At 48.7% G+C, this 12,059-nt stretch overlaps 1 protein-coding gene across 1 annotated transcript in view; it reads right to left on the bottom strand.

Moving 5' to 3' along the window:
* The window catches only part of DNAJC17 (DnaJ heat shock protein family (Hsp40) member C17), a 31,567-nt gene extending 24,535 nt beyond the window's left edge, over window positions 1-7,032 (bottom strand). The window contains exon 1 of the mRNA XM_038741423.1: window positions 6,947-7,032. Within this exon, the coding sequence (XP_038597351.1) occupies window positions 6,947-7,024 (78 nt within the window). The 5' untranslated portion in view covers window positions 7,025-7,032. The remainder of the gene's footprint in view (window positions 1-6,946) is intronic.
* Between the last annotated feature and the right edge of the window lie 5,027 nt (window positions 7,033-12,059).

Genomic DNA, 12,059 nt, shown 5'->3' with positions numbered 1-12,059 from the left:
CAGGGGAGCTGCAGGGTTATCACCAACCTGTGGGCACCCACAGCGGGCCGGTCAGTGCCACCCTCCCCGCTACCCGCCGTAGCCCCGCTGGGCACCCTGCTGTCCTCTCTCCCGGCCCCTCGGCCTACACGGGATGGATTCCCCAGCCCTAACTCAAGCTCCGGAGAGTCCCTGGGGTAGACCGAGGCAGAGTCAGGACCGGGTCAGCCCGCTCCTCCGCGCCCCGCTCCGAGCCGGCCGACCCGACGGGCTCCCCGGGCCGCAAACTACTGGGGGTCCGGGCGATTCCCGCCGTCGGGGAGACGGGCAGCTCCATCGGGCCCGAGCGGGCGAGGGCCGAGGGAGGGGCAGGCCGCATTCCGGCGGCTGCCTTGGGTTTTGGGGAATAACTCCTGCCCGGAATTACCGCTTCAACAGCATGTTTGAGCGGCAGGAGGGTGGCGGCCCAAGTGGGCGGGAGGAGGGCCCCGATGCCGGTCCTCATCATCATCAATCGTGTTTATTGAGCGCTTACTATGTGCAGAGCACTGGACTAAGCGCTTGGGAAGTACAAATTGGCAACATATAGAGACAGTCCCTACCCAACAGTGGGCTCACAGTCCTCGACTCCGGGAGATGCCCCGGGCTCCGGACGAGAGCTCCCCAAATCACCGGCCTCTTCTTCGGCCACAGAAGGGCCCTACGGCCCGAGTCCGCTGGCGGAGGGGGGTCGGAGACGTGGGGACGGCCGTGGGGGCCCCATCGGACACCGGGCGGCTAATTCCCAAGGCCCAGCGGCTGCCCGTCTTCCGCCAAGCCACGACGCTTAGGTCCGGAGAAGCAGCATGGCTCAGTGGTAAGAGCACGGGCTTTGGAGTCATGGGTTCAAATCCCGGCTCCGCCAACTGTCAGCTGGGTGACTTTGGGCAAGTCACTTCACTTCTCTGGGCCTCAGTGACCTCATCTGTAAAATGGGGATGACGACTGTGAGCCCCCCGTGGGACAACCTGATCCCCTTGTAACCTCCCCAGCGCTCAGAACAGTGCTTTGCACATAGTAAGCGCTTAATAAATGCCATTATTTATTATTTGGAGAAGCAGCGTGGCTCAGTGGAAAGAGCACGGGCTTTGGAGTCAGAGATCATGGGTTCAAGTCCCGGCTCTGCCAACTGTCAGCTGTGTGACTTTGGGCAAGTCACTTCACTTCTCTGTGCCTCAGTTACCTCCTCTGTGAAATGGGGATTAAAACTGTGAGCCCCCTGTGGGACAACTTGATCACCTTGTAACCCCCCCCAGCGCTTAGAACAGTGCTTTGCACATAGTAAGCGCTTAACAAATGCCATCATCATCATCATCATCATTATTATTATCCGTATCCATAATTTATCCATTCATATTAATAATAATAATAATAATGGCATTTGTTAAGCACTTACTATGTGCAAAGCACTGTTCTAAGCGCTGGTGATCAGGCTGTCCCACGTGGGGCTCACGGTCAATCCCCATTTTACAGATGAGGTAACTGAGGCTCAGAGAATTGAAGTGACTTGCCCAAGGCCACACAGCAGACATGTGGCGGAGCCGGGATTCGAACCCATGACCTCTGACTCCAAAGCCCGGGCTCTTTCCACTGAGCCACGTTGCTTCCCGTCTTTATTACCGTCTCCCCTTCTAGAACATCAGCTCATTGTGGGGAGGGAAGCAGTGTGGTCTAGTGGCTAGAGCCCGGGCCTGGCACTCAGGAAGACCTCGGTTCTAATCAATCAATCAATCAATCGTATTTATTGAGCGCTTACTGTGTGCAGAGCACTGGACTAAGCGCTTGGGAAGTACAAGTTGGCAACATCTAGAGACAGTCCCTACCCAACAGCGGGCTCACAGTCTAGAAGGGGGAGACAGAGAACAAAACCAAACATACTAACAAAATAAAATAAATAGAATAGATATGTACAAGTGAAATAAATAAAGAAATAGAGTAATAAATATGTACAAACATATATACATATATACAGGTGCTGTGGGCAAGGAAAGGAGGTAAGATGGGCGGGATGGAGACGGGGACGAGGGGGAGAGGAAGGAAGGGGCTCAGTCTGGTTCTAATCTTGGTTCCACCACTTCATTCATTCAATGGTATTTATTGAGCGCTTACAGGAAGACCTGGGTTCTAATCCCGCTCCACCACTTCATCCATTCATTCGTATTTATTGAGCGCTTACTGTGTGCAGAGCACTGGACTAAGCGCTCGGGAAGGACAAGTCGGCAACATACAGGGACAGTCCCCACCCGACAACGGGCTCACGGTCTAGAAGACTTGTCTGCCGTGTGACCTGGGGTGAGGCCTTTCACTTCTCCGGACCTCAGTTGCCTCATCTGTAAAACGGGGATGAAGACTGGGAGCCCCACGTGGGACAGGGACTGTGTCCAACCTGATTAGCTTCTATCTACCCCAGTGGCACACGGTATGCGCTTATCAAATTCCGTAATAAAAAAAAAAGCTCGTCTACCAGCTGTTGGCATCTCCCAAGGGCTGGTACAGTGCTCCGCGCGCAGTCGACGCCCAATAAATATGCTTGAGTGATTGGAGGGTTTTGCCTCAAACATGGAATATTTAGGGAAAGAGGAGCAGAGGGGAAAAGACTTCGTGGAAAGAGCACAGGATTGGGAAGCAGGGGACACGGATTCTAATCCCGACTCTGCCACTCACCGGCTACGTCACCTCGGGCAAGTCCCTCCTCTAGACTCTAAGATCACTGCGGGTGGGGAATATGTCGATTTATTGCTATATTGTAATAATAATAATGGCATTTATTAAGCACTTACTACGTGCACAGCACTGTTCTAAGCGCTGGGGAAGTTACAAGGTGATCAGGTTGTCCCACAGGGGGCTCACAGTCTTAATCCCCATTTTACAGATGAGGTAACTGAGGCCCAGAGAAGGGAAGTGACTTGCCCAAAGTCACACGGCTGACAAGTGGTGGAGCCTGGATTTGAACCCACGACCTCTGACTCCCAAGCCCACGCTCTTTCCACTGAGCCACGCTGCTTCTGTACAGCTTCTGTACTCTCCCAAGCTTTTAGTACAGTGCTCTGCACAAAGTAAGCACTCAATAAATATGATTGGCTGACTTGTCGTCTCTGTGCCTCACTTTCCTCATCTGTAAAATGGGGACTAAATCAATCAATCGTATTTATTGAGTGCTTACTGTGTGCAGAGCACTGTACTAAGCGCTTGGGAAGTCCAAGTTGGCAACATACAGAGACGGTCCCTACCCAACAGTGGGCTCACAGTCTAAAAAGGGGAGACAGAGAACAAAACCATACTAACAAAATAAAATAAATAGAATAGATATGTACAAGTAACATAAATAAACAGAGTAATAAATATGTACAAACACATATACATATGATGATGACGATGATGGCACTTATTAAGCGCTTACTATGTGCAAAGCACCGTTATAAGCGCTGGGGAGGTTACAAGGTAATCAGATTGTCCCACGGGGGGCTCACAGTCTTCATCCCCATTTTCCAGATGAGGGAACTGAGGCCCAGAGAAGTGAAGTGACTTGCCCAAGGTCACCCAGCTGACAATTGGCGGAGCCGGGATTTGAACCCATGACCTCTGACTCCAAAGCCCGGGCTCTTTTCCACTGAGCCACGCTGCTTCTCTATATATAGAGAAGCTTCTCTCTATATATATGCTTCTCTAGTATATATATATATATATACACACATATATATACTAAATGCCCATTCTCTCTCCCCCTTAGACTTTGAGCCCCAAGTGGAATAAGGACTGTGTCTGATCACCCCCAAATCTAACCCAGAGGTTAACACATAGTAAGCACTTAAGGAATATCACAATTATTATTATTATTTTTCACATTACCACCTGTATCAAAGAACATTTCAAAAGGGTCCGAGTCACTACAGTTTCCACCACAAGCCAGATAATAATGGTAATAGTAACAACAATAATAGTGGTATATATTAAGCGCTTACTATATACCAAGCACCGTTCGAAGCGCTGGGGGGGATACAAGGTCATCAGGTTGTCCCACGTGGGGCTCGCAGTCTTCATCCCCGTTTTACAGATGAGGTCACTGAGGCACAGAGCAGTTAAGTGACTTGCTCAAGATCACACAGCGGACATCCTCTGATTCCCAAGCCCGGGTTCTCGCCATTACGCTGCATTGCTTTTCTACTTAGTAACCTCCCAGCAGGGCAAAAGGAGAGAGCAGGATGGGAAATTCCTTCATCATCATCAATCATATTTATTGAGCGCTTACTATGTGCAGAGCCCTGTACTAAGCGCTTGGGAAGTACAAATCGGCAATATCAATATGATTGACTGATTGGATCGACACTGAGCAAATGTCGTATCAAAGAGCTTGCCAACAAATCACACGCCACTTGCACTCCCTGCCCTCCCCTTTCATTCATTCAATCGTATTTATTGAGCGCTTACTGTGTGCACAGCACTGTGCTAAGCGCTTGGGAAGTCCAAGTTGGCAACATCTAGAGACGGTCCCTACCCAAAAGCGGGCTCACAGGCTAGACAGGATAAAGCCTGCAATTTTATTTATTTGTACTGATGTCCGTCTCCCCACCTCTAGACTCGCTGTGGCAGGGAATGTCACTGTTTCTTGGTGGATTATACTTTCCCAAGCACTTAGTACACTGTTCTGCACACGGTAAGCGCTCAATAAATACGATTGATTGATTGGTAAGCACTTAATATGCTGTTCTGCACACAGTAAATGCTTAAGAAGTCCGATTGAATGAATGACTGCAAGCGCTTAGTACAGTGCTCTGCACACAATAAGCGCTCAATAAATACGACCAAATGAGTGAAAGCCTGGATCGAACCAAGAGCTGTCTATCAGCCCCATTTCTGGGTATTTATTAATTCATTCATTCAATAGTATTTACTGAGCGCTTACTGTGGGCAGAGCACTGCACCAAGTGCTTAGAAAGTACAAGTTGGCAACATAATCGGAATCGGGCAGAGGAGCCAGCCTGGGGTAGGGTCATGTCTTTCATTCATTCATTCAATCGTATTTATTGAGCGCTTACTGTGGGCAGAGCACTGTACTAAGCGCTTAGGAAGTACAAGTTGGCAACATAATTGGAATCGGGCATCATCATCATCATCATCAATCGTATTTATTGAGCGCTTACTGTGTCCAGAGCACTGTACTAAGCGCTTGGGAAGTCCAAATTGGCAACATATAGAGACCGTCCCTACCCAACAGTGGGCTCACAGTCTAAAAGGGGGAGACAGAGAACAAAACCAAACATACTAACAAAATAAAATAAATAGAATAGATATGTACAAGTAAAATAAATAGATAAATGAATAGAGTAATAAATATGTACAAACATATATACATATATACAGGTGCTGTGGGGAAGGGAAGGAGGAGCCAGCCTGGGGTAGGGTCATGTCTTTCATTCATTCATTCATTCATTCATTCATGTTTATTTATTCATTCATTCATTCAATCGTATTTATTGAGCCGCTTACTGCGTGCAGAGCACTGTACTAAGCGCTTGGGAAGTACAAGTTGGCAACATAACAGCCTTCTTCCAGAAGGCTGAACAGCCACTCCCTCCCCCAGAAATTATAATAATAATAATTAGGATATTTGTTAAGTGCTTACTATGCTTAACTATGCTTCTAGACTGTGAGCCCACTGTTGGGTAGGGACCGTCTCTGTGTGTTGCCGACTTGTACTTCCCAAGCGCTTAGTACAGTGCTCTGCACACAGTAAGCACACAAGAAATACGATTGGTTGATTGATCGATGTGCCAGGCGCCGTACTAAGCGCTGGGATGGATACAGGCAACTCGGGTCAACTACAGTCCTTTGTCCCACGTGGCGCTCACAGTCTCAACCCCCATTTTCCAGATGAGGTAACTGAGGCCCAGAGAAGTGCTCTGCACATAGTAAGCGCTTAATAAATGCCGTCATTATTATAAGTGAAGTGACTTGCCCAAGGTCACACAGCAGACGAGTGGCAGAGGCAGGATTAGAACCCATGTCCTTCGGGTTCCCAGGATGGTGCTCTATCTGCTACCCCACACTGCCTCGTGTCTGATCTGGCCAGACTACTGTGAGCCCACTGTTGGGTAGGGACCGTCATTAGAAGTTGCCAACTTGTACTTCCCAAGCGCTTAGTCCAGTGCTCTGCACACAGTAAGCGCTCAATACGATGGAATGAATGAATGAATTGGCAGAGGCGGGATTAGAACCCATGACCTTCCCTTCCCCACAGCACCTGTATATATGTATATATGTTTGTACCTATTTATTACTCTATTTATTTATTTTACCTGTACATATCTATTCTATTTATTTTATTTTGTTAGTATATTTGGTTTTGTTCTCCGTCTTCCCCCTTTTAGACTGTGAGCCCACTGTTGGGTAGGGACTGTCTCTATATGTTGCCAACTTGGACTTCCCAAGCGCTTTGTCCAGTGCTCTACACCCAGTAAGCGCTCAATAAATACGACTGAATGAATGTATTAATTGGCAGAGGCGGGATTAGAACCCATGACCTTCCCTTCCCCACAGCACCTGTATATATGTATATATGTTTGTACCTATTTATTTATTTTACCTGTACACATCTATTCTATTTATTTTATTTTGTTAGTATGTTTGGTTTTGTTCTCTTGTCTCCCCCCTTTTAGACTGTGAGCCCACTGTTGGGTAGGGACTGTCTCTAGATGTTGCCAACTTGGACTTCCCAAGCGCTTAGTCCAGTGCTCTGCACACAGTAAGCGCTCAATAAATACGATTGATGATGATGATGATGATTGATTGATTGACCTCTGACTCCAAAGCCTGGGCTCTTTCCACTGAGCCACGCTGCTTCCCCATTTATTCTAATATAAATAGAATTATAGCTGTAGACACCTCACTGATGAAATAAATGGAGTCACCGAAGCCCAGGCCCCCTCACCTCCTTGTCGGCCGCCTTCTCTTCCACCCCCAGCAGGGCGTACAGGTCGAGCTGGAGCAGCTCCTTAGTTAGCGCCATGGCTTCGGCCCCCTCCCGAGGACTACAACCCCCACAATGCCCAGCGCGCGCATGCGCAGGGGCTGACGTGAGGACGCTCGGATCCCCTGTCCCAGAGGGCTGCGCGCGCACTGGCGCTCGGCCCGCCGGGAGTTGTAGTCTTTTCAGGGAGGGCGGTGCCGTTGTTCTGAAGCACTTCCGGGAGGGGATGGACTACGTTTCCCGACAGGCTCCGCGGGGGGGGGCCTGAATCCCTCCTGTCAGAACAGGGGAGGTCGGCTGCATTCATTCATTCAGTCAGTCAGTGGTATTTATTGAACGCTCACTGTGTCCTCACTCATTCCTATTTATTGAGCGCCCGCTGTGGCAGAACAGGGGTGGTCATTCATTCATTCAGGAGCAGCTCAGTGGGTGCGTCATTCTTTCGTATTTATTGAGCGCCCCCTGGGTCAGAACGGGGGTGGTCATTCATTCATTCAGGGGTCTTTATTGAGCGCTCACGGGGTGCGTCGTTCTTTCGTATTTATTGAGCGACAAGGCTGGTCATTCATTCATTCATTCATTCAGGAGCAGCTCAGTGGGTACGTTATTCATTCGTATTTATTGAGCGCCCGTTAGGTCAGAACAGGGGTGGTCATTCATTCATTCCGTGGTACTTATTGAGCGCTCACTGGGTGCGTCATTCATTCGTATTTATTGAGCGCCCCCTGTGTCAGAACAGGGGTGGTCATTCATTCCGTGGTATTTATTGAGCGCCCACTGGGTGCGTCATTCTTTTGTATTTATTGAGCGCCCACTAGGTCAGAACAGGGCTGGTCATTCATTCATTAATTCAGGAGCAGCTCAGTGGGTACGTCATTCATTCGTATTTATTGAGCGCCCTTGTGTGGTCATTCATTCATTCCGTGGTACTTATTGAGCGCTCACTGGGTGCGTCATTCTTTCGTATTTATTGAGCACCCACTAGGTCAGAACAGGGGTGGTCATTCATTCATTCAGGAGCAGCTCAGTGGGTGCGTCATTCTTTCGTATTTATTGAGCACCCCCTGTGTCAGAACAGGGGTGGTCATTCATTCATTCCGTGGTACTTATTGAGCGCTCACTGGGTGCGTCATTCTTTTGTATTTATTGAGCGCCCGCTGTGGCCGAACAGGGGTGGTCATTCATTCATTCCGTGGTATTTATTGAGCGCCCACTGGGTGCGTCATTCTTTTGTATTTATTGAGCGCCCACTAGGTCAGAACAGGGCTGGTCATTCATTCATTAATTCAGGAGCAGCTCAGTGGGTACGTCATTCATTCGTATTTACTGAGCGCCCCTTGTGTCAGAACAGGGGTGGTCATTCATTCATTCCGTGGCATTTATTGAGCGCTCCCTGGGTGCGTCATTCTTTTGTATTTATTGAGCGCCCACTAGGTCAGAACAGGGGTGGTCATTCATTCATTCAGGAGCAGCTCAGTGGGTGCGTCATTCTTTCGTATTTATTGAGCACCCCCTGTGTCAGAACAGGGGTGGTCATTCATTCATTCAGTGGTACTTATTGAGCGCTCACTGGGTGCGTCATTCTTTTGTATTTATTGAGCGCCCGCTGTGGCCGAACAGGGGTGGTCATTCATTCATTCATTCAGGAGCAGCTCACTGTGTGCGTCATTCATTCGTATTTATTGAGCGCCCGCTGTGTCAGAACAGGGGTGGTCATTCATTCATTAATTCAGGAGCAGCTCAGTGGGTACGTCATTCGTATTTACTGAGCGCCCCTTGTGTCAGAACAGGGGTGGTCATTCATTCATTCAGTGGCCTTTATTGAGCGCTCACTGTGTCCTCACTCATTCCTATTTATTGAGCGCCCGCTGTGGCAGAACAGGGGTGGTCATTCATTCATTCAGGAGCAGCTCAGTGGGTACGTCATTCATTCGTATTTATTGAGCGCCCCATGTGTCAGAACAGGGGTGGTCATTCATTCAGTGGTATTTATTGAGCGCTCACTGGGTGCGTCATGCTTTCGTATTTATTGAGCACCCACTAGGTCAGAGCAGGGGTGGTCATTCATTCAGGAGCAGCTCACTGGGTGCGTCATTCATTCGTATTTATTGAGAGCCCCCTGGGTCAGAACAGGGGTGGTCATTCATTCATTCCGTGGTACTTATTGAGCGCTCACTGGGTGCGTCATTCTTTCGTATTTATTGAGCGCCCGCTAGGTCAGAACTGGGGTGCCCATTCATTCAGGAGCAGCTCAGTGGGTACGTCATTCATTCGTATTTATTGAGCGCCCTTGTGTGGTCATTCATTCATTCCGTGGTACTTATTGAGCGCTCACTGGGTGCGTCATTCTTTCGTATTTATTGAGCGCCCACTAGGTCAGAACAGGGCTGGTCATTCATTCATTAATTCAGGAGCAGCTCAGTGGGTGCGTTATTCATTCGTATTTATTGAGCGCCCCCTGGGTCAGAACAGGGGTGGTCATTCATTCATTCCGTGGTACTTATTGAGTGCTCACTGGGTGCGTCATTCTTTTGTATTTATTGAGCGCCCGCTAGGTCAGAGCAGGGGTGGTCATTCATTCAGGAGCAGCTCAGTGGGTACGTCATTCATTCGTATTTATTGAGCGCCCTTGTGTGGTCATTCATTCATTCCGTGGTATTTATTGAGCGCCCACTGGGTGCGTCATTCTTTTGTATTTATTGAGCACCCACTAGGTCAGAACTGGGGTGGTCATTCATTCATTCAGGAGCAGCTCAGTGGGTGCGTCATTCTTTCGTATTTACTGAGCGCCCCTTGTGTCAGAACAGGGGTGGTCATTCATTCATTCCGTGGTACTTATTGAGCGCTCACTGGGTGCGTCATTCTTTCGTATTTATTGAGCGCCCACTAGGTCAGAACTGGGGTGGTCATTCATTCAGGAGCAGCTCAGTGGGTACGTCATTCATTCGTATTTATTGAGCGCCCTTGTGTGGTCATTCATTCATTCCGTGGTACTTATTGAGCGCTCACTGGGTGCGTCATTCTTTCGTATTTATTGAGCGCCCGCTGTGGCAGAACAGGGGTGGTCATTCATTCATTCAGGAGCAGGTCACTGGGTGCGTCATTCATTCGTATTTATTGAGCGCCCCCTGTTTCAGAACAGGGGTGGTCATTCATTCATTCCGTGGTATTTATTGAGCACTCACTGGGTGCGTCATTCTTTTGTATTTATTGAGCGCCCACTAGGTCAGAGCAGGGGTGGTCATTCATTTAGGAGCAGCTCACTGGGTATGTTATTCATTCGTATTTATTGAGCACCCGTTAGGTCAGAACAGGGGTGGTCATTCATTCATTCCGTGGTATTTATTGAGCGCTCGCTGGGTGCATCATTCTTTCGTATTTATTGAGCACCCACTAGGTCAGAACAGGGGTGGTCATTCATTCAGGAGCAGCTCAGTGGGTACGTCATTCATTCGTATTTATTGAGCGCCCTTGTGTGGTCATTCATTCATTCTGTGGTACTTATTGAGCACTCACTGGGTGCGTCATTCCTTCGTATTTATTGAGCGCCCACTAGGTCAGAACAGGGCTGGTCATTCATTCATTAATTCAGGAGCAGCTCAGTGGGTACGTCATTCATTCGTATTTATTGAGCACCCCCTGTGTCAGAACAGGGGTGGTCATTCATTCATTCCGTGGTACTTATTGAGCGCTCACTGGGTGCTTCATTCTTTAGTATTTATTGAGCGCCCACTAGGTCAGAACTGGGCTGGTCATTCATTCAGAAGCAGCTCATTGGGTACGTCATTCATTTGTATTTATTGAGCGCCCACTAGGTCAGAACAGGGCTGGTCATTCATTCATTCCGTGGTACTTATTGAGCGCTCACTGGGTGCGTCATCCTTTCGTATTTATTGAGCGCCCGCTAGGTCAGAACGGGGGTGCGTCATTCACTTGTATTTATTGAGCGCCCGCTGTGTCAGAACAGGGGTGGTCGTTCATTCAGTGGTACTTATTGAGTGCTCACTGGGTGCGTCATTCTTTTGTATTTATTGAGCGCCCGCTGTGTCAGAAAGGGGTGGTCATTCATTCATTCCGTGGTATTTATTGAGCGCTCACTGTGTCCTCGTTCATTCCTATTTATTGAGCACCCGCTGTCTCAGAACAGGGGTGGTCATTCATTCATTCATTCAGGAGCAGCTCACTGGGTGCGTCATTCATTCGTATTTACTGAGCGCCCGTTGTGTCAGAACAGGGGTGGTCGTTCATTCAGTGGTACTTATTGAGCGCTCACTGGGTGCGTCATTCATTCGTATTTATTGAGCGCCCGCTGTGTCAGAACAGGGGTGGTCGTTCATTCAGTGGTACTTATTGAGCGCTCACTGGGTGCGTCATTCATTCGTATTTATTGAGCGCCCGCTGTGTCAGAACAGGGGTGGTCAGTCATTCAGTGGTATTTATTGAGCGCTCACTGGGTGCGTCATTCATTCGTATTTATTGAGCGCCCGTTGTGTCAGGACAGGGGTGGTCAGTCATTCATTGGTATTTATTGAGCACTCACTGGGTGCGTCATTCATTCGTATTTATTGAGCGCCCGCTGTGTCAGGACAGGGGTGGTCAGTCATTCAGTGGTATTTATTGAGCGCTCACTGGGTGCGTCATTCATTCGTATTTATTGAGCGCCCGCTGTGTCAGAACAGGGGTGGTCAGTCATTCAGTGGTATTTATTGAGCGCTCACTGGGTGCGTCATTCATTCGTATTTATTGAGCGCCCGTTGTGTCAGGACAGGGGTGGTCAGTCATTCATTGGTATTTATTGAGCACTCACTGGGTGCGTCATTCATTCGTATTTATTGAGCGCCCGCTGTGTCAGAACAGGGGTGGTCGTTCATTCAGTGGTACTTATTGAGCGCTCACTGGGTGCGTCATTCATTCGTATTTATTGAGCGCCCGCTGTGTCAGAACAGGGGTGGTCAGTCATTCAGTGGTATTTATTGAGCGCTCACTGGGTGCGTCATTCATTCGTATTTATTGAGCGCCCGTTGTGTCAGGACAGGGGTGGTCAGTCATTCATTGGTATTTATTGAGCACTCAC

Source organism: Tachyglossus aculeatus (assembly GCF_015852505.1).
Source record: "Tachyglossus aculeatus isolate mTacAcu1 chromosome 12 unlocalized genomic scaffold, mTacAcu1.pri SUPER_6_unloc_1, whole genome shotgun sequence".
In the NCBI taxonomy this organism is placed as follows: domain Eukaryota; kingdom Metazoa; phylum Chordata; class Mammalia; order Monotremata; family Tachyglossidae; genus Tachyglossus; species Tachyglossus aculeatus.
Note: the sequence above shows the minus strand (reverse complement) of the source record. Positions and strands in the feature narration are given on the sequence as shown.